Source organism: Equus asinus, chromosome 6 (genome assembly GCF_041296235.1).
Source record: "Equus asinus isolate D_3611 breed Donkey chromosome 6, EquAss-T2T_v2, whole genome shotgun sequence".
NCBI lineage: Eukaryota > Metazoa > Chordata > Mammalia > Perissodactyla > Equidae > Equus > Equus asinus.
The window spans coordinates 72354743-72382728 of record NC_091795.1 but is presented as its reverse complement, the minus strand read 5'-3'; the positions used below and the strand labels follow the sequence as shown (position 1 = coordinate 72382728).

The following is a 27986-nucleotide window of genomic DNA, read 5'->3' as shown; positions in this document are numbered from 1 at the left end:
CGGGTAATTGTAGAGCTGGAAGTCCCCTTAGATCCTTGTTACTCAAAATGTAGTCCACAGACCAGTAGTATCAGCATCGCATGGGTACTTGTAGAAATGCAGATTATTAGGCCCTACTCCAGACCTTTGCAGAATCAGAATCTGTGGGGGTGGCCCCAGCAACGCGTATGGTAAGGAGCTGTCCAGGTGATTCTCGGGCACATTACGTTTTCAGAAGCCCTGGTGCGTTTGTTATCCATTCTCACTACTCAGGCCTCCTGCCTAAAGCCTGTTCGGCTCTCTCCTGGACTTTCTGGCCTGGATGCCTGTTCCATTGTTTCTTGTCTCTGTCATTTTTTTCTCTCCTGATTCCAGCCTCCACGGGCCTCTCTGGACAGGACTCCATCCCTGCATCCTGCTTCCTGTGTTTACTCACTTTTGGCTGTGCTCAATCTCTGATCTGTTTACCTATGATCGTTACCTTCACGCTTCCTGTCCAACCTACCTTCCTGCCTGCAGCAGCTCCTGACCTGACTGCAGAGGGTGAAGTCTACACATGCAAGCCTCCAGGCTTGGTGCTCGTGAGTACAGCTCTCCACACTGTTCTGTGTGCCATGTGTCTTTCCTCCTTGCTGCCCGTCTTCCACACAGCGGCCAGTTATTTTCCTAAAGAAAAAAATTGATATTATCCTCCGCTTCAAAACTCCTCTAGACTTCCAGTTGTCTGCAGAATAAAGTTCAAACTCCTTAACATGACGTCCACAGCCCTACACAGGTTGTAGATGTTTTATATCCTGAACTTCATCGCTGTTGCCTCCTCTCAGCCCCACCCTTACACTTTTGCCAATTCCCTTGTCAGCCTCACTGTCTGACAATTCACTCGTCAGCCTCAGTGCCTTTGCACTTGCTATTTCCTTTGCTTGGTCCACTCCTCTCTGTGCTTCTCCAGCAGGCAAATGTCTACTAGCCTTTTAAGACTCAATTCAACTGCCATGGCTTCAGTAAGGCCCTCGCTCTCTCCTCCACGCTGAGTTACCTGCTCTCTCCTCTGGGCTCTGGGTTCACAGCTCTTATTTCAGTACTTGTGATGTTGTGTTTGACTTGTCAGTTTATACATCATCTTCACCAACTTGGAAGCTGTGGGCAGAGAGAGCATCTCTCTCTCTGAAAATACCCAGAGCCTAGCATAGCGAGGGGCACCTTGTAGAAACTCAATAAATACTGTCAAAATACTATCAACTTCAGATTCTTAAGAAGTGTGTCCCAAGGAATACTGTTGTAGAGCAAGTCACTTTATCCCTGTAATAAGGAAGCTTGCTTTGTAAAGCCGCATGAAGTAAATCCCTTTTAAATCAGAAATTCATTTTCTATAGTAAAGAACTGCTTTGTGCCTTAGTCAGCTGGGCTGTCATAATTAAATACCATAGACTGGGGGGCTTAAACAACAGACATTTTCTTCTCACAGTTCTGGAGGCTGGAAGTCCAAGATCAAGATGCTGGCAGATTTGGTTCTTGGTGAGGGCCTCTTCCTGGCTTGGAGACAGCCGCCTTCCGACCGTGTTCTCACATGGCACAAAGAAAGCTCTGGTCTCTCTTCCTCTTCTTATAAGAGCCCCAATCCCATCAGGAGGCCCCCGCCTATATGACCTTATTTAAACCTAATTACTTCCCAAATGCCCCATCTCCAAATACTATCACCTTGGGGGTTAGGGCTTCAATATATGAATTTGGCCGGGGGGCTGGTGGGGAGAGACACAAACATTCACCCATAACACTTTGTAATACAAAATAAGCAACCCCTAATTTCTCTGAGTAGTAAGTGTTTTCATATATATGAGTTCCCTAATATGGTAGTATGCATATTGTTTTCTGAAGAATATCTGCAATTCTACCATTTTTCTAATTCAGGAAGTTCCTTGCCAAAATCTTCAGAGTACCTCGGGATTCATTTTAGTATGACCTCTGATTGAATAGAGTGTCGGAAAAAGACAAGAGATGGTATATGGGTTGTGAGTTTGTATGTGGGATTTTTAATTAAAAATCTTTATAAAGCTCAATTTTTAATATATGCAATAAAATCTTGCAGGCTTTTGTGAAGAGAGATACATTCTAAATAATTTAAAATACTACTCAATTAAAGTTGTTTAAATAAAAATTCCATGTCACCTAAAATATGTAAATGGTATTTTCACATGTGATTTCACTTGAGCCAGCCAGCAAGTTTGTGGCTTCTATTTGATAGATGAAGAGTGGCTCATAGTCTTTGTGACCATGTGCCCTCTAGGGCTGTATAGTGCACAACCTGCACAACCATTCTTGATGGTCCCCTAGATCTCAACTGGCCTTCTCCTATACCAGTGAGTTAACCCTGGCTGCGCATTAGACCAATTAAACAGACTCTCTGGGAGTGAGACCCAAGTGTCAGTTTTTCAGAATTTATGGGGTCTTTTTTTTGTGGCTACAGTGACTGCAGGAGGATGGTGCTCCTAGCATGCGGTAGGCAGGGCGCAGGGATTATATGGTTCCTACACTGTATGGACCAATCCCTTAAATAAAGAATTGTCTTGCGTCCTGCATCATTTTTTAATGTCTCTTGGACTTTTCATGTTGCCAAAAAGAATTGTTCATAATTTTCTCATCCTGGAATCTATTTCTGTTTTACCTATAAATATATGTAAATATATGTAAAAGTATAAAAGTATTTTTGCAGTTTTAATATTATATTGAGTTTTCCAGGAATGCAACTATGAATCAAATAGAAGACTGTTCTCTTTTAACTTCAGAACTTTACCAAGAGCTCTTCACCATTAAAAAAAAAATCGTTCAAAGCAACGCTATTCCTGGAATTTAAGTCACCAACATACCACACCTGTATCAATCCGCATTTGTAGCTACTAAGTTCACAGGGGATGCTTTGTATAGGTGCAAACATATGTCTGCTTTGCTGTGATTGTGTCAAAGCACTTACATATTGAAATACATAGTATTTTACTATAAAGTATTTTCTTCTAATTACTGCTTGTATTTTAGTTTGAGAATTATATTGATTTTTCAAGTTATGTGTGTATGTTGGTTATCTATAAATTACATATAAAGAAAGTAAAGAGGGCCTTATAAAATATTTGTTACTGAAAAGGACACTGGGGTCTGAAATAGTTGAGAATGCCTGACGTAGGTTGTACTTTCTCTCTTCAAATTGTTTCCTCATTAAAAAATAATTTTTAGAAAGCCTCATCTTAACTGGTCCAACTCATCCTTTTCAATTTTTTTTTTCTTTTTTGAGGAAGATTAGCCCTGAGCTAACATCTGCCGCCAATCCTCCTCTTTTTTCACTGAGGAGGATTGGCCCTGAGCTAACATCCATGCCGATCTTCCTTTACCTTTTATATGTGAGATGCCTGCTACAGCATGGCTTGATAAATGGTGCACAGGTCCACACCCAGGATCTGAACTGGCAAACCCTGGGCCGCCGAAGTGAAGCGTGCAAACTTAACTGCTGCGCCACTGAGCCAGCCCCCCCTTTTCAATTTTTAAACTAAAATTAAACCCAAAATGTTATTCCCAATTCTGACTTGGGCCTAAACTACAAGTATCCTGAAGACAATATGTACAGATTTGAAAGAGAATTTGTCTGCAACCTGCCATGATAGAGTGTAGCATCATGTCATTTAAAAATCTCTTAGGAGTTTTCAGTTCATTGTTCTTAATCAGTTTTTGTTAATTTTCCTAAATTTTTTCTTAATAAATGTTGGTCAGCCAATAGAGTTTTAATAACCTCTTTGCATCCAATGATCTATTTCTCCATCCCACTTTACCCAGTCACCGTCATGTTCATTCCCATGACCTTGTCATCACCAATAACTATGGCTCCTCTGAAATCTCAGTTTCAAGCATCCTATTCTCTGCTCACAATCTTCTATCCTTACAGCTCACCATTCTGGAACATCCATCCCAGCAATTCATTGAGACCTCCAACCCATTGACCTTGCCCCTTCCTCACTGTATCTGACTGCCCCGATTTTCCCCCATCCCTCTACCCACCCCCTACAATGTCCTCATGTCTCCATCTTGTTCTCAGCCTAGGGACTGGCACTAGCTGTTCCCTGTGCCAGAAGTATTTTTCTACCTCATAACTGAATGGCTCACTTGCAGTCATTCATATTTCAGCTTGAAGATTACCTTTTCAAAGAAATCTTCTCTAACTATTCCATCTGAAGCAGCCACTGGTCTATCTGAGATGACCAACACATCATTCATTTTAAGTCTCTATAAAGCACTTATTACCAATAAGATTTTTTTTCTTGCTGATTTATAGTCTATCTCCACTCATATCAGTATAAGCTACATTAAAGCAGAGACCTTGTCTCTTCTGTTCATTGAGAAATTGTGCCTGACAACAAAGTAGGTACTCAATAGATATTTGAAAAAGAATGGAAAAAAGGAAAGAAGGAAGGAAGGAAGGAAAGGAAGAAGGGAAGAAGGGAGAGAAGAAGGGCCCATTGGAATTACCTGGGCAGCATAAAAACACTGATGTGTCTCCCATTCCAGAGATTCTGAGGTAAATGGTCTGGAGGGAGGCCTTTGCATGGCAGGTTTTGAAAGCTCCAAAGGTGGTTTTAATGTGCTGTTGAGATTTAGGACTATAGGACATATAGGACATTGAATAGGACATTAGAGATGATCCAGGGCAAACTCTTCATTTCACAAAAGAGAAAACTGAGACCCAAGGAGGTGATAGGAATTTCTTAATGACAGCCAGGTGAGAAAACTGGAAACTGGTCTCCATGGACTCCTGCCCATGGCTCTTTCCCACATATCTGACCCTGCGAGGACAGCTTAACCCAGGCCAGGCTGGGTGAACCTCCTCACCAAGACCTGGGAGCTAGGACAGGGGAAGTCTACGGGATGCCAAATTTTGTGTTCCTAACTTAAGTGCAAGAATGACTTTGCTCTCCTTTGATTGTGCAGTCTTCTCCCTACACTTCCAGTTTTGATTCATAATAGGATTCAGATTCTGCCTGTGTTTGTTTGAATTAAGCTTTTATTTCATTTGTTCAGTTTTCCCTAGTGACAGAATTCCATCTTATATACACATTCATACCAGCTCAGAGCTACATTTTAAGGAAGGAGAAAGCAGACTTTTCTTCCTTTCTCTCCTCCTATTCTTCCCGCTCACTCTCTTCCTCTCCCTTCCCTCCTTTCATCACTCCCCACACTCCACCCCACAAAGGCCATTTGTCCTGGATTACCACCTTCCTCAACCCTTGTGAATAATCTTCAGTGTGGGGAATTTCTTCCTCCTTTTAAATTGTTTGTCAAAGTAGGAGTGTTCCTCAGTTCATAATAGTGACTCTGCTAAAATGCCAATAATTCTCAGGATCAGAGAGCCAGCCTCCCCACGAGGGCAGGAAAGATAGGGAGAATTTCGTGACTGTTCCCTTGGAGAAAGACTGACCCATAAGGGCCAGGAGAAATGGATGGAAAGCTGGGGGTGTCAGGAATTTCTGAGGAGCAGGCAGAATATTCAAAGGAAATTCTTTTTCTTTTTTCTCGCTAGCTTTAGCCTTTACAAATATTAGCCCTTTGTCATCTTCTCGGAGCTTCTAATTACTAAGATTGAAGGGAACAAATTCAATGAGCAAGCAAAAGGTGAGTGCAGAGCAAGTTTCCCAGGAACTCGGCCTTTTAAGAAAAGATGTATTCTTATAAAGTTGGGCACCAAATTAAATATGCCGTATGGTCTCATTTTCTCATGTGTGTGTGTATGTTTATGATTATGGATCCCACTGAATGATGGCATTATAGAGAATATTTTTTCTTGTTGCTGATCTGTAGCTCCTGATTCTTATATGATGAAAATGGATTACTTATGGGTCAAAAAAAGCAATAAAATCATTATTCTAAAAACAAAACAAATGATAAATATTGATGTTAGAATAAAACCCTGCAGTCATTTTTTTAATATTCATTATTCACAAACTGTTTTCATATGATATTTGAGAATCTTAAGAGAGTTATAAAATTAACCGCTTATTGATTGGTGTGTGTGTACATGTGTGCATGTATGCTCAGGTCTGTTGTATTTTTGGCCTTTATTCCAGCCCCCACTTATCACTTTAGGCCAATTTGTATCGTTTCCCTGGTCTTCTCAGCATTTGTGACATTTCCAGTTCCGTCTGCAGATTTAATTAACGTGCTGCTTATTCGCTCTTCCACATCACTGATAACAGAAGACACAAAACTGGACCCTGTACTGGCTGCTCCACCACCTCCACACCTCCTGCAACTGGACACATCCTTCTGCTTTACCCAGTTTTTGAGCCAAGCTGATTGAAACTGATTTTGCAAGTAAAATTCACTCAGACATTGCCTCAAATGATTTATGAAGTCCATGCAGCCGTGTGGTGTCCCATTAATCACAGACACTACAATAATCTATTTGTGTGCAGCAGTCCTCATAAATCGGAATAAAATAAATTCCACAAGCGCATCTTCAGCTCTTGCGATAGGGCACATGGTATTATTCAGGGCACCATGAACATAATGCAATGTTAGCAGACTTGCAGATTCCTGAGCTTGGTCAAGCAAGTAAAATACGCATTCATTTACTGACGCATGCCAAAGCTAAAGAAATTACAGCTTGTTCATCCACTGTGTGAGAGAATCTCTTTAGGGTTCAGCTTTCTCAAATTTTTATAAACAGAGCATATGAGGCACAATAATAAAAGTGGTGAGATGATTTTGTTACCAAACAGTTCAGAATTATATCTTCAAATAAATGTTGAGCACTAAAATGTCGTCCCCATTTGGAGACTCTTATTTCAATCATACTATGAAACAATTTTGTAAATTTTCTTTTGAGATTGATCTGTATTTCCCAGAACAAAAGAATTTCAGTTATGGCAAGCTCACTTCACTTGTGAGTGTATTTCTTATCTTGAACATAGTCCAAAATTATTGCAAACCACGCCTGGTAAAGATTGTGAATGATCCAGCTAGGTAATAGTAATTTTTTTCAAAATGTAAACAGATTTATCTTTTTCCTAATTATAAATAGAATATTGGGAAATTAAAATTTAACAATATAAAAATACATTGTATGAAATAATAATGGCGCAAAAGAAAGAATTACATGAAATCCTCACATACAAAGATAATCAGTGTTACTATATTAGTGAATAGCTTTTCCAGAGTATTATCTACGTGTGTATTTATGTTTAGAGAGATAAATATGGAGATACAGACATAAATAAAATGAGATGAGATTCTATCACAATTGTCATATTATTATTACTTGTTTTTAAAAAATCAACACTATATCATGACTATCTCTCCAATAAAGTAAATAGAGAACCACATCATCACTTTAATAACTATAATTTTCCATTACATAGATTTATTTAATCAGGACTTTATTAATGAACATTTGGTTTATTTTCAGTTTTTCAACTATGAACAAGACTGTGATGGACATCCTGGGTTGCTAGATATTTGTACACTTGACCTTAACCTCTTCTTCTTAGAATAAGAAATTTTCTTAGATTAAACTCTTAAACTTATAATATCTGGACCAGGGATATGTCCAGCTAATATTTTGATGTATATTGCTAAACTGCCTTACAGAAAAATCATACCAAGTTATACTATCTCTGATAATTCATGAAAGTATTTATTGCCCCCATCCTTGCTAATCCTGGTTATTACCAGTCTTTAAAAATGTTCCACAAGGGTGGGGGGAAGGCAAAAAGGGTAAAGGAGACATTTGTACGATGACGATGTTGAAACAAGACTTTTGGTGGTGAACACGAGGCAGTGTATGTAGAAGTCCGAATTATAATGATGTACACCTGAAATCTATATAATGTCATAAACCAGTGTTACCTCAATAAAAAATAAATTTAAAAAATTTTAAAATTAAATTAAATTTAAAAGTCTAAAAAGAAGTTTGTCAATCTGATAGATGGCAAGTGTTTTCTCGTTATTTTAATTTGCATGTCTTTGACTATATTTGGTTGAGCATCTTTTCATATGTTTATTGGTTATTTATATTTCTTCTTTTGGAAGTTACCTGTTCTTATATATTTCTGTTTTGGGGAGGCAATGTTCACCAATTTTATTGATTTATGGAACTATTTTTATACCAAGGTAATGCTGTTTTTAATCAAAACCCAGGTATGAGCCTCAAGAATCTAATTTCCTTGTAGATTTGTAATTGGATCAGAGGTCAGTTCCAAAAATATTGTGAGAAATGGTAACATTCTTAGAAAACGGGTTTATTTCCCCAAGGTGACAATGTTAGTGCTTTGAAAAACAACAGTCATCTGTATATCTGATTCTTGCATATTTGTTTAAATAAAACATTATAATCTGTAGGTTTGATGAACAGCTTGTGCTCTGGAATCAAATCACCTATCTTCAAATCCTGATTGTTTCATTTATAACCTGGGTGACCTGACATCTTACCTAACTATTCTGTGCCTCGGTTTCCTCATCTATAAAATGAAGATAATAATAGTCCTTACTGCATAGAGTTGTTGGGGGATTAAATGAGAGGATGTACATAAAATATTTTTTTAATTTTTTATTGTTTTTTTAAATTTTTTTTTGAGGAAGATTAGCTCTGAGCTAACTACTGCCAACCCTCCTCTTTTTGCTGAAGAAGACTGGCCCTGAGCTAACATCCATGTCCATCTTCCTCTACCTTATATGTGGGACGCCTACCACACCATGGCTTGCCAAGCGGTGCCATGTCCACACCCGGGATCCAAACCAGCGAACCCCGGGCCACCGAGAAGCAGAACGTGTGAACTTAACTGCTGCACCACTGGGCCGGCCCCTACATAAAATATTTAGAATAAAGCGCTCAACAAATATTAGCTGTTATTAATTGCAATATTATTTTATTTCATGACCTCCTCTAACCTAAACCACCAGGTTTTCTTAGGGCATTTTTGAAGCATGTGTGTTAATGCTCTATTTGCAGGTAAGCTGCCCTGATGATATGCTTACACTCCTCAAACTTCATTTTAGACACTTAAACAAAAGAGGGAAAGTTCCAGAGTAATAAACAAATCAGAAATGAAAGGGAGCACTCTCCTTAGTCCTTTGATGGTTTTTAGGACATAACAATGAGAAAATAAAGACATATTCAAATCCTTACACAGGTCTAACAGAGACAGTGACAGTGACATATAGTTTATGCGTCACCCAGGCAGGATTAGATAGTTGAGGAGCAGGACAAGGGTGAGTTGCATGCTGAGGGAATGGGAAAGACCCAGGAGATTAGTTGGTCAGTAAGGCTTGGGTGAACTCATGGTTCTGCACAGGTAAATGACCACCGCCCTAAACTGCGAGTAAGGACATGGAAGCACCAAGCAGCCTAGCCCAGACGTCCTGATCCTGGAATAAGATAAACAGAGTGGACTCGTTGTATAATGAGTTGGAACTGGATAGAGGGTACTACAGTGTCATAGTGAGGCATGACGTCACCAGGACCTGGATCTGAATCCTGACTCAGGCACATGGCCCATGTCCTTGGGATATTTATGTAATTTCTCTGAGCCTCAGTTCCTCTTCTCTAAAAATATGCCTGATCATACCCTATGATGAGATTGCCATGAGGATTAAATTTTAATAACTAAATACTCTTTAAAAAAGTTACGATATGCAAAGCATTTAGCATATACTCGGTTCCATATGCTCAATTAATGGTTTCTGAGAAGCAGAGGAGACATTAAAAACATTTAAGAACTAAACTGCAGGGTACTGATTAATCAGAACAAATGCCTGGCCACAGAAGCCAATAGAAGGGATCCTCAAAGAATAGAAAATTTGGCCCAACCAATACGAAGGGCTACAGCCTTACACAGGCTACTGGTGAATACTATTTCTTGGAGAGAAGAAAGGGGTTTCTATGTTGAATAAGGGTTCCAGAGTCTAAGTCCCGGAGAAAAAAAGCAAATATTCAAAAGAACTCCACTTAACATGCCGTATAAACAGTCTGGAGTCAGGTGGAGGGAAAAAACAGTAATGTGGAGAGTTCTGTTTTCTAGAGACTGCTACTCTGGGACAAGGGGAGTGCCTCAGGGTGGTGTGATAGTAGCTGCTGCACAGAAAGATGAGCGATGCCCATCAGAAACTCAGGCAGCAAATGTCCAGGCAACAGAGAGCAATCCTAGACACCATCAGTATTCAGCAGAGGTTAGCATGCAGACCACTAGGTGTCTGGGCAAAGAGTAAAATTCCAGCTATAGAACGAGTCAGGAAAAAGATAGGGGAATTAATAACAAATTTATTAACTCTAAATTGTGGCAGTTGAAGGCAAAAGATCCTTTTGTTCTGTCTGCTCAGTAGCAGAACTGGAGTCAGAGGTAAATAATCCAGAAGTAGACAAACAAGTGACTGCTAATACAGACAAGCGTGCAGGAGGGTTCCAGCTATACCCACCATGTAGGAGATGGCAAAGAGTCAGCAGACTTAAGGTAATCAGCACCCCGCTCCTCATTTTCCTCATCTGTAAAATGAAGGAGTTGAACCTGAGGATATCTAAAGTCTTTTCCAATACTTTACATTTTCTGTATTTCTATAAGAAATCTTGTGGCAAAGAGGAGACACCCTTACATAGAGTACAAAAGGGGCCTTCAGTCTCAATGGGCTTGTATTTTCCTCACAAAATTTTAATGCCTAATAAATGCCAAATAATACTGTCTGTACTTAAGTTATTCATCTGAGAAAATATGGTGTTTTGTTTTGGTTTGGTTTTTGTGAGGAAGATGGGCCCTGAGCTAACATCTGTGCCAATCTTCCTCTTTTTGCTTGAGGAAGATTGGCCCTGAGCTAACATCTGTGCCAATCTTCTTCTATTTTTTTGTATGTGGGGTGCTGCCACAGCATGGCTTGATGAGTGATGCATAGGTGTGCTCCCAGGATCTGAACCCACAAACCCTGGGCCCCTGAAGCGGAGCATGTGAATTTAACCACTATGCCACTAGGCGGGCCCCAAGAAAATATGGTTTTAATGAAAAGCAAGAAGGGTTTTTCAGGTTCTAACCATGAGGCAAAGAAAAATAGAAAACCAAAAGGTAAGCTTAACTTGTTAAACTCAGGAATGTCTAATCTATTTTGGAATTTCAAAATCTATCGTGACATGGTTGGTTTTCTATCCCAGCTCATTATCTCACAGCTATGCTATTTGGTGAGTCTCCCAACTAGTTTTCTTGCTTCCATTCATTGTCTCTCTGTTACTCTGCTGCTATAATTTCAACTTTTTATTAAATATAAGATGCCGTACTTGTAAGCAGTGACATTATTTTATATACAACTGAGAAAGAAAACAAACAACTGTCAATTAAGCTACGACATGCCATCAACTGTGGGATGCATCTCACTTTCAGAGTTGTTAAAATATTTTAAGTGTGTCTTAAAATCAATAAAATATGATCTCTTTATAAATTAGGAATCTGATGAGGTCACTGGTCTCTAAAAGCTCCAAACATTCGCCTAAAGAATGAAGTCTACTCTTTGCTACGGATTTGGGGCCTTCACCATCCAGCCTAATCTCACCCGCCTTGTCTTCGAACATTTGCCACTGGGCATCCAGTTACCTCAAACCTCATTTTTTTTTCCACTGCAAAACTTCATGTTTTCTTTCTTCTTTTAACAACATTTATTAAACACCTGCTGTGTACCAAGCCCTATTCCAGGCACTTCACTGTTTTCTTTGCTTGGACTCTCTTCTTCTCCCTCCCTCAACCCTTAAACCTGGTATCTATACTTCCTTCAAGATCCAACCAAACTATCTTCTCATCCAGGAAAAAGTCTTGTGAAACTTTCTCCAATTTCCTCATATAGACTTAATTTTGTAAACTTCTATTACACTGTGTTGAACCTGTTGCTTTACCAGTTGTCCCTACTAGACAGTGGGCCCCGCCAGCACAGGGAAAGTGACATTGAGTTTTGTAATCAGAGCAGTGGTTAGGACTATAGGATCCAGCTTCCTGGCTTCAAAGTCCCTATCCTGCTTAATAGGAAATCATGCACCCTAAGTGAGGAGACAGACACAAAAAGTGACATTTTAAGGGAAGTGCAGACTGCTAGGGAGTATAGTCACTATGAAGTGAAGTTCTTGGGTTCAATCCTCACAAAAGCCAGAAGTACTACTATGTTCTAGAACCATAGACTAGACCTCATCTCACAAGCTTTGAAAGTAGCAAACATTCAGTGAATATCTGAGCCTACTACAGGTTTAAAAAAAATGCCATCATTAAAAATGCTAGAAGACTTCCTAAGCATCTGTTATATGCTCGGAATCCTACAGGTGCTAATTTCCTAAGTGACTGAGGAGGAAAATGAAACTCTCACTAAGTAATTTACTCAAAGTCACACAGACTGTGAAGAACACAGTCAGAATCTGATCCCAGGTAAGTCTGATTCCCAAATTCATGTTCTCTCCATTAAAGCACTTTATGGCACAATGCCTCATCATCCTTGAGGACATACCTGATGGAGTCAATATCTGTCAAGGAATAGTCTGCTTCTTCAAGCATCTGTGGTTAGCATTGCTGGTTAGCTCTTCTCCCTGGAAATCTAAATAGGAGACTTTGACAAAAATTAGCTGATGACAGAGACGCTCTTGGAATCTCTTTCCTATATTTTCTTCCTGCATGGTTTCATGCCTTATGAGCTCAGTCTTGCAGTTTTCTTGCTAATCTCAGACCAATAGTCAATTACACAGTCACAGCCTACTGGCAACCAGCATTTGGTTAACGAACTTGATTTGTTGAGTGAACTTTAGTATGAACTAGAAGAAGCTGGTGAAGAACAACCAATGTAGCCAATAAGATGATCAAGTGACATTAAGCTATCAAAGATAATTAATAATAAAGAGTTTGGATGTGATGGCCTTAGAATCCAGCATTGAAATATTAAAATATTCCTTAAGTTCAAATGATAAATAGAAGAAGATGCTGATTTAAAGTCCATAATAAACCTATGGATGTTGATGCATTGACGGTAATACTAGTGGGGGGGCTTCAAAGGGGAGCCCACATGGGCAGTATTGCAAAGGAGGCTTGGAGAGGAAGTAGTACATTCTGACGGACTTGGAAAAAAGAAGAAAAATGAGGGTTTGAAGAGCTTCATTCTCTTTTGAGTGCATAAGACTTTGGTAACCCATAAGGAAGTTATGGGCAGAGATGGTCTGACAGTATGGAAGCTCAGGAAATAAAACTCACTGGGAAGCATAATACAGATGGCCACCCTCTTGTCTGAGTAAGTACAAAGTTTTGATACTGGTTATTTTAATTGCCACTCATCAGTAGTAACACAATGCTAAGGTATTCTTGGAAAATTATAATATTGAAAGTATTTTAAATGCCAGGATCGGTAACCTAATCATTATACATTCATTACATGGTCAACAAACAAATGCAAGTTAGTTATAAGTGCATGTCAAAACTACTTTTTGTCTGAGAACTTAAAATAATAGCTAGGGCCTGAACAAACAGTTAATGTTATTTCTGTTTAAGCTAAAATAATATGTTAGGATACTAACATACTCTTTAAGTATAATAACTTAATAACTATTAGGTATAATAGTATGTTAGGATAGGCCAACTGCTGTAACAAACAAGCCCCAAATCTCAGTGATTTATCACAGTAAAGATTCATTTCTTACTGAAGTAACAGTCCACTGAGAATCAGCAAGGTGTGTGTATGTGAACCTGTCTGCACCTGGGAGGTCTGCTTCACACAGCCATTCAGGGACCGAGGATCTATCCATTTAATGGTTCCAAACTCTTCTAGGGCCTCTGAGTCCTCTGTGGTATGCTCTGCTGTCAGTCAGCAGAGAGAGAATTAAAAAATGTGCAGGATTGCGGAGAGGTTTCAGAGGCCAGCCTAGACAAGATCCCCCTCATTTCCACTTGGCTAAATGGGAATGCAGTGCAGCTTTGTTTATGATAGGGAAAATGTAAAACAAACCAGCCAAAAACCCTAAAGTTACATTCATATGGCATTTTTAAATATAATATAGTATACTCAGATAATGGAATAATATTCAGTGATAAAAAGGATGCAGTTGTTGATCCTAAAGATCCAAAAGTATACGGACAAGTGAAAAAACATTATAAACTAGCATGTATATTCCATTTTCTGTTTTATACTTTACAGGGGGAAAATATGCCTTCAAGATGTATAGCAAATGTTATTAGTGGTATATCTCAATGGTGCAACTAAGGGTGATGTTTCTTTCCTTTCTTTCTTTTCTAAACTTATTTGTATTTTCTCATTTTTTTCCCTCAATGAGTAGCTATCTGTAAAGAATACATATTACGAGCAGTATTACATTACGTGGATTCTGGAGCCATACTGCCTGGGTTTGAACCCTAATTTTTCCTTTTAAATAAGTATGACATTGGGCATATTATTTAACCTTTCTGGGTGGCCGTTTCCCCACCTGTAAAATGCAGGTAATTATGCACCTACCTCATCAGGCTATAGTAAGGATTAGACATGTGGAAATACCCAGCTTATTGGTCAGTATCCACACAGTAAACAGTACATAGATATTTGTTATTCAGTTATTAGGAAAACAATGGAGCTATTTCCATTGTGAGAAAAGCACTAATCACTCTTTTAACTTTTCATATACTAATTAGTAAAGAAGGCAAGATATCGTCATAAATATTAACACTTTTAAGTTAGGGCCTCAAAAAAGAATAAAACTGAAAAGAAAAGCAACTTATTATTACCCAAGTTACTGCATGAGGCAGTTAACTACACAGTCTCTTAAGGCAGAAATAGGACTGGATTCTAAATCAGATAGCTATCCACACAGCTCTGAGAGCTTGCAAATTACACCAGCCTCTGTGTCTCAGATTCCTCAGCTATAAAGTGGAGACAACATAGGCATTGGAGATAATAAGGCATTGGCTTTAAAGGACTATTCTGTAGATTAATTAAGATAACCCATGTGATGTGCTTATTAGCAAGCATTCTATAAAGGTTAGCTATTATTATTATCATTATTATTAATTACTACCTTTTCAAGTAAGTCTTAGACTGGAATGGGTCCAAGAAAATATCACAAAGGCTACAGCCCCAAGACTAGACAGACTGCCAAAGTGGGACCAACAGAAAGATCATAAGAAGGGGAAAAAGCAAATATCTTGACAGGCAGATGTTGCATAGCAATAGGTGCTGAGATATCACAGAGCAGGGCTTCCAGCTCAGGCGTAAAACTTGAGGAGACACTCAATTAGGACTCTAAAAATAATAATAGAAAAGGAGAACAACCATTTTATCCACACTGTATCCTATGTGGTTGGTATTCGTGTCTCCATTTTACAGAGGAGGAAGCAGATTCTAAAAGGGTAAACACTTTGTTCAAACTTGTGCAGATAGTGAGAGAGAGAGACAGGATCCTAGACCAAATGTTAAACAGAACCTGCGTTCTGTGCTTCTGGAGCAGCTGCCATGCACAGGAGGGGTAGATAAGACAGGAACCCACTGTAGTAAAAATGAGGTACTAGGTGGTGATAACACAGCCCAAGTACCAGATCCAGAGCCCAAGAATCAGATAGCTGAGCCCCCAAATTAGGGATGCCCTTATATCACCGAAATGGTCCAAGCCTAGATTAAATGAGAACTCATGTATAGGTGATCCCAGCTGAGGGGGACCAGAGATGGAGGGAAGAGGGGGTAAGGAGCCAGACCAGTGGTCCTGGTTTCTTCACGGATCTTTCTAATATGTATGCAACATCTTTATAAAGCAACGAGACTTTTTCTCTCGTGCAACTCAGTTCTAAGAGTGTATGTATCAGACCCAAAAGGTCTACATTTTTCTTTTCGTTTCAGGAAGAAACTACACAAAGAGTGTGTACCTCCCAGAGTGTGACTACATTTGAGAAGCTGCACTCGACACTGTATCAGAGAGGAGGGCTCTCATACCAGCATTCTGTCTATTGCCCTCTCCTTTCCACTTTCTGCTAGGCCCCCAACTGGGCACTTTGATTTTCAGACATTTTCTACAATTTAGCAAACTCCTCCCACCCAAACCCCCTAATGGCCAATAGAGGGCAGGCTGTCTCTTCCTCCAGACCTCCATCTTCCAGTTCCCTTTCCTTTTGGACCTGTGGGTTTTTTCCAGTTTGGAAGACTCTTTCCTGCCCCAGTTATGCCTTTTGGGTGCTTATTTTGGAGGCGTTTACTAAAACCAAGAGACAAGGGCCAGAGACAAAAAAGGTCAAATATCTTTCTATCTGTAATTCATCCCTCTCTCCCTTTTTCAACTCACTTATGTATGCATCCTTCTTATAAGTCCTGCCCTGTCCAATCTTAGGGGGTTCAGAGCTATTCAGAGAAAGATTTATTAATATAACATGGTAAATGCTACAAGCAGAGGTACTTACAAAATACTATAGAAGAGATAAGGGAAAAAGCTCAAGCTGACTTTCCAGAGGAGGCGGCATTAAACCATATGCCATGTATGACTCTAACTCTTACATTTGGACATGTCTTTTAGGGTCTACGTAATCTCTCCAGGCCGCTTTCTCCCTTGACCTCCAACTGCCACCATGTTGGGCCCACCCAACTTCTCTTCTGTATCCTCAGTCTGATCTCTAAAGATGAGAAAATTCTTTCGTGTTTGAGCCTCAATCTCATTGTCTTGGCTTCTGGCCATTTTATAGTCCCTCCTGGATCCCGGGGAAGAAAGAGCTATTTAGTAACTGAGTTTCTTGTTCACACACTGGTTTCAGCCAGGTCCTTGCAGGTTTCTTATTTGCCACTAGTTACAGGCTTCAAGTAACTATTCCTGTTTTCTCCTCTGCTTCCCTATTAATTCTACGGCCAAGTACCATGTATAACTTGCATTTTCTGAGCTGATACATTCATCTTAGTCTTAAGAATCTCTCCAGTTCCTTCTAGGTCTGACTTGAATCCCCATGAGACATCAGGCTTTACCACATTGTATACAGGTGGTTCTACCTCTGGAATACCAGGAACGAGGAATGGTGACCTCCATATTGTCCCTTGCTGGTGTTCAATCTCTAGCTTTCCCTGATCCTTAATACATTTCTTTAAAAAAATAAAATAAAAAACACAAACCAAAAAGCAAGCCCTTGACAATGATTATTACTCTCTTTTTTCTAACTACAGTGGCTTTCTCACTTCTGCATTTTTTTCCATCACCTGACCTTGGCTTTTCCTGTTGAGTCCTACAATGTTATCTGCTACATTTTAATAATGTCTTTATACTTGCATTTGAACAGAAATATAGATAACCTCCTCTGCAAGAGTGGAAAGGGCCTTTTAACACAGTCCAATGATGACAGTTTGTTGGCAAATCCCACAGTGAAGTGCTGGGGCCTTGTTGGGGTACAAGAAACAATCATGTCTAACAGTCCTGTGTGTTCTTTTCTCTTGAATTTGCTAATAAAAAAATCTAGCATATTTTAAATGATTTTGCCACTTAATACTTTTAACTATAGAATCTTAAGGTATGAGCTCCTTTGGAGACCATCTAACTTGACCTCCCCAATTGCAGGAATTGTCTCTCCAACATCTCTTGGAACTAGTCATCTCAAAAGTTCTCTAAATTCTTCCAGAAAATGGGAGGCTCACTCCCCCATTCCACTGTTGAACATCTTCTCTAGTACCCTCTGATAAGCAGTGATAATTAACGAGCCTCTTCCCCTCCTCAGGACAAAGAAATATGATTGGGAACATGTTCAGTGTTCTGAGGCCAGTGACTGGGGAATACCCCATTAGTAACTTCAGCTCTTTGGTTCAGAATTAGAGTGGTTAAACCAAAATATTTGTAATAAGTATAAATTTGTCCTGCAAACAGAGGATTTCAAAAGTATCTTTGTTTCCTTTTTCCTTACACCGCCGTGCTATTAACTTTTGGTTCATTAGTCACGATTTTCAACACCCACTTGGCTGCCACCCTCCTGCAGCCAGACCATCTTGGATCAGAAGGTCCGCAGCCATTCCCACCTCACACCTGCCACAGGATCTGATTTTTTTTCCCCACACTGATCCAAGTCACTTTTTGTGAATTCACTAATTTTATTGACCTTGGTACACATCCTGTGAATGGTGGGCCACTACAGAGACCATCACTGCAAGAATCCTTTCTGACAGCCACAGAAGAGAAACAATTCTCCACGCGATGCATTTTCAATCACTTCAGCTGCTGCTTGATCTGGTTTATCACAAAGAGTTTTTACCACACATCTTCTTTATTAATACATTCACAATAAATGAAACAATTAAAACCCATCAGTTTTGTCCATGAGCTTGGGAAAGAAAAGGGCAATGTCACATGACACAAATGATGCATGAGAACCACGGGTCTAGTCACGTCAAGATTTGTAGTAATCCAGGATTCGGCCCTACTCAAGGGAGAAAAATTCAGCTGCGACTTTCCATTCATCCCCTCCCATAATATAGCACCTCGGCACAGAGCAACAAAACCTACAAGATGTGGACAGTTAAAATTCAACTCAAGCTACAGCAGTTCCCAACAATCCTCCCCACCCCCCGGCGGAATATTTACCTAGACCGTTTAAAGCACTTAATTAATTCACCAGCAGCTTCGCTGGAGGCGTCTCGAGCTTCCCGAGACTCCATTACATAATATCTTTCACAAAAATCTATTCCTAGCTCGAGTGGAAGATGGATTCTCATCCAGTTTGCGGAGGTTCCGTGCCTTTGCTTCCCTGTTTCGGGGTTCGATCCCGCGGGGGCCCCAGCCAAGGCTGCAGCCATCCCCTCGGCCCCCAGCTTCGGGGATCGCCGCCACTCTCCGCACTCAAAACTGGCCCGGCGGTGCAGCCGTCTCGCCCCCGGGACTCCCAGGCCGGCCACGGTGGACGCGGGGCCGGCGGGCGCTCGGGACGCCACGACTCTCGCCGCTCGCCGGGGGTCCCCCGAGCGCCGGGGCGCAGCGCGCTCGCGGTGCCCGAGCCAGAGAGACGCGCGAAGGCTCGGCCGCGGGGCCGCCGCGGTGCGCCCGGCTGCGGGCGGAGGAGGAAGAGGAGGGAGAGGAGGAGGCGTGCGAGGGAGGAAGGGCCCGGCCGCCGGGGAGGGAGGGGAGGAGGGGGAGGGGGCCGGCCGGGCCGGGGGGGTGGGGGGCAGCCAATGAGCGGCGCGCGGCGCGGGGGGGCGAGGTCTGGGGGATGAGGTAGGATGGGGGAGGGCGCAGCCCAGGCGGCGGAGGCTCGAGCCATAAACAAGCGCCCGGAGGAGCCGCGCAGGAGTGAGGCGAGCGGGGCGCGCGGAGCGGACGCCGCGGACCTTCTGCTGCGCCACCGCGCCCACTCGGCGGCTCGGGAGGCGGGGACCGGCCCGGAGGCTGCGCCACCGCCGCGGAGCCGGCCAACGCGGAGGAGGAGAGGGAGGAGGCGCCGCCAGCCGGGGCTCGAGCCGAGCGCAGCCGCCGCCGCCGCCAGAAGTTTGGGTTGAACCGCAGCTGCCGGGAGGAAACTTTTTTCTTTTTCCCCCTCCCTCCTGGGAGGAGGAGGAGGAGGAGGGGAAGCCACCGCTGGCGCCAACGCTAGTGGGCTCGGGGTCGGCGCGGCCCGCAGGGGGGGCGGGGGCCTCGCCCCGCGAGGGGAGGCGCGCCCCGGGGGCCCCGAGGGGGGCGGCGAGGACCGCGGGCTGCGGGTGCGGCGGCGGCAGCGCGTGTGCCCCGCGCAGGGGAGGGCGCCCGCCCCGCTCCCGGCCCGGCTGCGAGGAGGAGGCGGCGGCGGCGCAGGAGGATGTACTTGGTGGCGGGGGGCAGGGGGCTGGCCGGCTGCGGGCACCTCCTGGTCTCGCTGCTGGGGCTGCTGCTGTTGCTGGCGCGCTCCGGCACCCAGGCGCTGGTCTGCCTGCCCTGCGACGAGTCCAAGTGCGAAGAGCCCAGGAGCTGCCCCGGGAGCATCGTGCAGGGCGTCTGCGGCTGCTGCTACATGTGCGCCCGCCAGAGGAACGAGAGCTGCGGCGGCGCCTACGGGCTCCACGGAGCCTGCGACAGGGGGCTGCGCTGTGTCATCCGCCCCCCGCTCAATGGCGACTCCATCACCGAGTACGAAGTGGGCGTCTGCGAAGGTACGGCCGCCCGCTGCGGGCCCCCTCCCACCTGGCCCGCGCCGCCCCCTCGGCGCTCGCTGCGCCGAACAAAGTTTGGCCGAGACTTTCCCGAGGAGAGAGGGCTCCGCGGGAGGAGGGGCGGCCGCCGCCCCCGGGAGAGAACCCCCGCGTCCCTCCTTCCCCGCCCGCTGCTCCCCCAGACGCTTGGCCGGCCGCGGGCGAGGTTGGATTTCGCGGGTGGGGGCGGGCGAGTGGGGGATCGCCCCCGGGCGGCGCACAGACTCCACACGTGTGGCCGTTCGGGCTCGGGCTGGGTGGAATGTCCCGGCCCTGCGCCCCGCGGTGGGGTTGCCGCGGGCAGGGGGCACTGCGGAGGCTGTCGCTAGCCCCTCGGGGAATCAGGCCCCTGCCACCCTCCCCGCACTAGCGCAGTGTGGAACCCAGTGCTGCACACCGTCCGCGAAAGTCCATTTTCTGTTGGCGGAGGAGACTTGTCTCCAGCTCACACTCCCTGTGTCTCTTATTATTTTTTCCTTGCGCTCTTCCTTCACCCCCTTCCTCCTCCTTCGCATATAAATCAGTTTCAGCTCCGGAATATGTCAGCCCGGGGGAAGTTACACACGGTGCTTACTCATTTATTTGCCTATTGAAAACGGTCAAAGGCGTTCTCTTTTGAATGGAGGGGGGTGGGGAGGTCTTGCACCTAGGAGTGAGAAGTTGTTTCTGACTATTAGCGGTTGCTTTTTAAGATCACATATCCGCGTGTTTCCAATCGCGTTGCCAGTTCCTTCTTTTGGTTTGTTTGACAGCGAGGATTGTTCTGCTGGTTTCTCCACTAAGCATTGTGCAGCATGGTGTCGAGACTGAGGGAGAAAGATGGAATTGCTGGAGTCTCCCTCGATGAGAGAACCACTGTGGGTGGGTGTCGGCCTTAAGTCCTCCCGCCTGCCTCAGCCTCGGGGGGCCTGGTCTGGTTTGGGGTCTAGAAAGAGGCAGCGAGTTCTTTTTATGTGCCTAATGGGCAGGACTCGGTGAGCACCAGTTAAAAGTGGGATCCCTGCTCCCGCTGACGTTGGGGTGATGATGCTGTTCCGGGGCATCCTTATGTGTGAGAAGCGCAGCAGCCTTACCTCTGGAGGAGGGGAGCGGAGGAGGGGCAGGCGCCCTCTGCCCCTGTCCCTTGCTACTCACTCACAGCCTGCACCTAGGAGATAGGGAAGGGTTTATTCTGAAGCATCCTTGTGTGTGGGGGGGGGGTATTTATTGTGCTGGGATACTGAAAAAGGAGGTGGCAACCTGAAGGTTAAAATGGGTCTTTTAAAAGGTTTTAATTCTGTGATTTTCTTTAAATGCACACAACACACAGTCACGCAAACACACATACATATTTATTTATACCTGTCGTTTTTAGAGTTTGGACAGTTCTGGAAAATTGGGGAGGCTTTTCTGGTTTGGAAGCTAGTGGGCAGTAATGAGTGCAAGGAACTCTTCTCCGAGGGGAGGAACGTGCAGTGCGCCGCCGCACCCTTAGGACGTTGGGTTAGACTAGTTCGTTTGCCTGCAATACAGAAGCCTCTCGTCTGGTGTTAAGTCTCATTTTATAACGTGTTTTTATTTCTCACATCAGGATAAATGGCCATGAGATTAACTTCTGATATAATTTTATGTGTTTGACTTTGGGAATTCTGAATGCCTTGGACTAAAAGATGCATCTTTGAACCCCGCCTCTTGGAGTGTATAATTTACTTAAGCCGGCCTCCCATAAATCTGAAAAGAACAAGCAGTATGAAACGAGATTAAAGGCGGTGGAAACTGCTCTGCCCTGACAAGGACTTTGGGAGGTTCTAAAGATTCTAACCCTTGTTTTTCTTCGTGATATATTTCTGGTGAAGGAAATCTGGAGTTCAGGGAAAATTCACAGTAATCAAGTGTTTTGGCAACAATGTCCTGGTGTCACAGTATAGAGTTATTTTGGCAGTTGGTTGGTGAGCCTTTCATTCCTCTGAAATGATGCGATCCCTCATAGCTTCCTTTCTTCTGGTAACACCCCATGCATTTGGTGTTAGCCTTGAAAATGCTTGGCACTGTTTGTTGCCCTGATTATATCTCAATTAGTGTTATTTACCAGCACTTTCCATTGAGCAGGCCTGTTTTCAGCTACCAAAATGGTGTGGTCAGGGCATTTTTCATTTTATTTTTTAGAATTCTAAAAGCAGTCAAATTACATTCTAGATCCATGAAGCCTAAGCAAGGACGACACTGTTACCTGGCATGATCTGATGGTTGGATTCAGACAGATATTTTCAATTGTGTGCCTAAAATTTCAAATATTTTCATTTTCCTACAAGATTTATGGAAAACATAAGTGAGTAACCTTTCTTCTTCCTTTTTAAGAATGAGAGGAGTCTTTACAAGTCAGTAATTATCTGGAAACTCTGACTTTGTCTTTTTTTTTCTGTTCCTTTGCAAGAAATTTCTCAATGGCCAGTGTTTCCCTCAGTTTCTAGTTTTATTCAGAAATTCACACACTGAAGCATGATTATCATAACTAACAGGAAGAGGAATTGTGTATTTTATACATGTTGAAGTCTCTTTTGCTGCAATTTTTGCACTAAAATGACCCCTACTGGTTGTATCTGTTAATGAAAACTCTTGAAAACTTCTTATTTAATTGGCTACACTGGGAAAACATATTGCATGGCATAGAAATATTATGACTAATCTACCTGCTTTCCATGCTATAATTTAAATACAAATTACATTGCTGTAGTTGCCAACTTGCAGTAATTTTTGTGTTACGTCCCGGACTGGCTCTGTGGGGGGAAAACATCATGCTTTAACTGCAGTTCACAGAGTGATTTAGATAAATCAGGGGCAGAAATGGGCCCCTTCCAACTTGTGGTTCCCTGCCGTAGGTTTTTAAAGCCTGCTGGCCCATAAGAGGCTCTCAGTAAATGTGCATTGAATGGATGAACAATCCTCTCCCTAGAAAGAACACTGAAGAAAAAATATTTTCTGAAAGATTAAATAATGTGAAGAGTTGGGTCCTGTGAATCACATGATGTGTACAGTTGGACTTTTCTTCCACATCGTTTAGATTGTTATTAAGTAAATGCTGATTTAATTATTCTTTTAAAACAGTTTTTGGCTAAGTGATTTTTAAAACTGAGTTTTAAACCTAAAGTTTTCTTTGCTCTCAGTCTCAAAGGTGCTTTCTGGTTCCTGGGAGGGCGCAAGACCCTGTCTCATTTCCATTCTCTTGGTGACTCTTCATGTTGCCCTTTCCAGCATCCTCCGTGGCCTGTTTGTTGGCTAGGCTGCCTGCTTCAGTGAATCGCCCAGAAGCTGGAGAAACAAGTTTAGATTCTGAACTTCCGAGGAAAAAGACTAGATGAGAGACCTCTTTGGAAGATCAAAGGCAGAGTTTTGAAAAATGACGGAAGTGGGATTTTCTAGGAAGAATGTTTTGATTGGACAGTGAGGATTATAGTTTGAGATAAGGGGGTGAGGACCACTTTTCCGCCTATGTGGGATAGGACATTGTGCTTTTCTAGGAGGTGGGGCAGCATGACTAGCCTTCTCTAAGTAATAAAAGGGCAGATGATGGCTTGAGCTGGACAGTTTGTGACGACAGTGATTCAGAACCTAGTGGGCGCTACCGAGTGGCTTTGCTCTGAGAACTTTTCTGTATTAGGTCCAGGTGATCGTATCGCAGATAAGCACCAACGTTTTTCCCAGTGAATATTTACTCAGTGGCTTCATCTTTATGGAACTTAACTTTCCATGTTTTCACCCTGGCCATCTAGAAACTATTTCTTGCAAAGCACAATCCTCCTTTTGTTTCTCCAGGTATTTTAACTTTTCCTTCCACCCACTTTTCATCATTGGACACTGAGTAGGAGAACCCAGGATATGTGGTGGGTAGCATAGCAAAGAAGAGAATGCTGTTTTCTGAAACTGTTGCCATTAGAAGGTTATTGTTTCTTTTCTAATCACTGGAAGACAGTCAGTGGAGATGATGGTTCCTTGGACGAAAATGTGTGGAGAGTCTGAGGTGAGGCCCCAGGTAACAGGCGACAGGAGGCCGGATAATACACCAAAACGTTTGGTTGTGCACCAGCCACAGATCTCCTCTCTTTGCTCGATACTGTAGGACTTGGAGTTACGAGTCCATGGATTTTAATTTTTGCTAATTAAATACAAGAGGGGAGGGGCAAAGTTAATACTCCTCTGTTGGCGTTAGAAAAAATTGGAAAACCCAGGGCTCCAGACCTTAATTTTGAGTAGTGTGTTTCATTTTCCATCTCAGAAGTCTTTAGGTAGAGTGAGCTCTTCGATGCTGGAGAGAGAAGCAAGCAGAGGGCCTATAGCTTTCCTTTAATAGCTATGGAAAGAGGAACCAATGTTAGTAAACAAGGAAATAATTAATTCCTCCCAGAAGTAAATATTGACAAGACGTGGAGAGACTATTCACTGCACGTATACAAATGACAGGACTTTGTGACCTTCACTTTGACTATCAAGCTTACAGAATCTTCACTGTCATTGAGGAGTCTGGTCACATAAAACTCTTGGCAAAGGGCAAATGAATGGCATAGAACTAGAAAGGCAAAAATAGCAATTCTAGAGATATCGGCTGCCATTAACACCTATTTAACAGTGACCAGGAGCGTCAACAAGTAATATGTTGGCAGTGCAGTTGTGAACAGACAGGTTAATTTATGAAGAAAACTTTCTGAACAATCCTTAGACTGTGGGCATTACATCCCGTGGTAGGAGGTATTCAGTGATTTGGTGCAGTTTTCTGTGTTTTGTGCGACTTAAGATGCGATGATCTGGATGACTGAGGGAACAGCTTGGGGGGTGCGGGGGACAGGCATTATGAAGTTGGGGGAAGTAGATAAAACAGATGAACCTAAAGAGATAATGGAGTGGGAGGACTGAAGAATGACAAATGGGAGAAGGGAAAAATATTGAATTCGTTTTAGGGCAACTATGTCATCCTTTGAAGAATAATCCAAAACACATTCCAGACATTAATTGTGAAATTCCTGAAAAATGTGGGTGTGTAATACCTTTCAGGCTGTGGCACTAACATGAGACATGCCAGTGCCGCTTTAGCGTGTAGGTACCGTCGGAGAGGAGATGGGCAAATGAGTGGCAGGTAGATGTTTGGTGAAGCACGTTCCTGTAACACTGTTTTCTATATGGCACATGCAGTCTCAGGATTTGGAGACACCCCAGTCAAAGCTCAATTAATTATTTGAGGAAGAAACAGCAGACTAGCCAAGCATGCATGAATAACAGACTGAAAGCCTTCCTTCTCAGAGGTTGAATTCTCCAAAGCTGAATTTTCAAAGATCTGACTTGTATTTGCCTATAAATCAATCAGTCTTTCACGGATCTTCTGCTCTGTACAAGGCCTTTTGCTGGGGCCGGGGGGAAGCTGGGAGCCCTGGGACTTCTCAAATGTGTTCCCTACCCTTTACACTAAGATAAAGAATAAGGCAACAAGACGTTAAAAAGTCTGCATAATAATGTAAGTTCAAGCCAAGGAGAAGTGAGTTCATGTGTCTGTATATGATTAGTTGGTGAGTGAAATGTGGGTAAAGTTCTAGGAATCACAAGGTCTGAGGTGATCTTTTCAGGCTCTGGTGGCAAAGCTCTTGAAAAGGAGAGTTCGAATTCGAACTAGGTTTAAAAGTATAAGTAGAAGCTCTTTTTTTTTTGGTGGGGAGGGGATTCTCCCCATTCTTCTTAGAGCCTGTGCAATACAGGTCAGAGTTTCCCAGCATCTAAGAATGAGGCTGCGTTCTTAACCCTTTACTAGCTGTGCTTCAAAACAGCAAGTTTCCTTTTGAGAGTGATTTTCTCTTTGTTCCAGCTTGTTCCACTAGGCAATGAGCGTGGGCAGTGAACTGAGAGGTGTCCCTTTATCAGCATCTCCCGACTTCACCCACTCCCTGCTGCTTGTCCTGGCCAGTCAGCCTGGTCACATCATGGAAAAGCTCCTTGTTTGGACAAGACCTCTTTGGTCTTGTGGACGGAGGAGTGGTTGACTATACTTAAGTTTAAGAATGCCCTCAAGGTAAACAAACACTGGTAAGTGTTCATTTTGGGCTCACATGAAAAACAGTCAAAAAGATCTCCTTTTTTCCTGTTAGTTACAAAAGGAACAGATTTCACTTCCTTTCCCGCTCCCCCAACCCCAATTAGTTCTCCATGCAAAATACTTATAAAAGAGTGTACTGGTTAGAAACTTGGTTTCTGGGTCAAGTCTGCAGTCTGCTTCTGAGCGTCTCAGTTTTCTCATCTGTATGGTGGGGTTAATAATGGGGTTGCTCTGAGGACTCAGTGAATGAACTCTGTGAAGCACTTACAAGAATGACATGCGGTAAACACTTAACAACAAAGCTACCAACCAGTGTAAATAAAATAACTTGATATGGGCTCGTTCTCTTGTTCTGCTTAATCCTCATCTACCTGAGTAATTGATCATCTAAGGAGTTTGAGCTCCTAGAAAGACAGTGAATTATTATTGAGTTCAAGTCCCCGCCCTCCACCCCAACACCATAAATGCATTAAGTTAAAAAAATTATTTAAAGGCCTCTGGAGCTATTTGCTATCTTTCCTCCTGAGGCCCATTTGTTATACTCTCTCTAAATAATTTCTACAAAATTTGTGTATTTGGGGTAAAAGTAAAGAGGGAGGAATCTGAAATTTTTTGCGTTGTCATAGGAATTGTAAATTTAACCATTTATTGGTGGGCTAATATTTCTTTCCTTTGGGGATGAAGGGGGCACCTAAACTCAGTATAATCATTGTACATTTTCACATTGTGCATTTTCCTTCACATTGTATTCTGGAAAAAGATTTTGCTTCTGGCTCCCGGAGTGTTCGCACTGGTGATCACTGTGGGATTTGGCCTGGCTTGAGCCAAGGAAACAGCTTGTATTGCTGCAGCATGCCGGCGTCTGGGCCCCAGTCCACCTGCTGCTGCACTTGGTACCAACAGGCAAAGCCAGAGGTCAGATGTTTAACACGTCCATTCCTCCGTCCTCTTTCCAGCCCTACCTGTGTCCTTACCATCCTTCCACCCACAGGCGTTTACTGAGAGCAACTGCCATGGGTCTGGTCTTTGTGATGTATAGTAATGCTACTTCTCTAAGCTTCAGTGTCCCTAATAATAGTAATAGGTAGCACCTATGTTAGCTGTGAGGCTCAAATGAGATAAAACTGTGCTTCTGAAATTTTAATGTGTACACAAATCACCTGGGGATCTCATTAAACATGCAGGTTCTGATTCAGTAGGTCTTGGTGGGGCTTGAGACTCTGCATTTCTAATAAACTCCCAGGTGATGCCAATGCTGCTGATCCCAGGACCACACTTTGAGTAGCAGAAAGCTAGCACACGTAAAGCCTGTAGCACAGTGTGGCATATAAGACCTGATAATGTTACCTGCTATTAGAATAATTATTTTTCAGCCAAAATAAATAAGAGAGGGGCCCTGCTTTCACAGAGGTCATGGGCTCATGGTAGATAGCTGAGACGATTGATTATTGACTAAGACAGTTACTCACAGCTGTTGAGCCCTGAGATAAGGAAGTGTTAAGCATCTCAGGAGCAACTAAGAGGGCTCCTAACTCTGCCTCTGACCACCAGGAGGGATTTACTGGAGGGGGCGGCACCCAGCGAGGCCTCCTCCTCCTCTGTGCAGGAAGTTTTAGGAAAAAGAAAATAGACTTTGGGGCTAGACACACTTATGTTCAAATCTCAGCTCTGTTACTTTTTAACTGAACAACCAACTTGCTTAGTTGTTTTGGCCTTCAGTTTCCTCATCTGTGAAAATGGAATAGTAATAGCTCTCTGTCAAGTCAATATTATAGTGAGGATTGAAGAGAATTAATACATATATAATATATATATGATT

The 27986-nt window shown here is 42.9% G+C and overlaps 1 protein-coding gene across 1 annotated transcript in view; it reads left to right on the top strand.

Moving 5' to 3' along the window:
* Positions 1-19602: 19602 nt before the first annotated feature.
* Positions 19603-27986, top strand: part of CRIM1 (cysteine rich transmembrane BMP regulator 1) — a 187717-nt gene continuing 179333 nt past the window's right edge. The window contains exon 1 of the mRNA XM_044772230.2: positions 19603-20073. Coding sequence (XP_044628165.2) covers positions 19743-20073 — 331 coding nt within the window. The 5' untranslated portion in view covers positions 19603-19742. The remainder of the gene's footprint in view (positions 20074-27986) is intronic.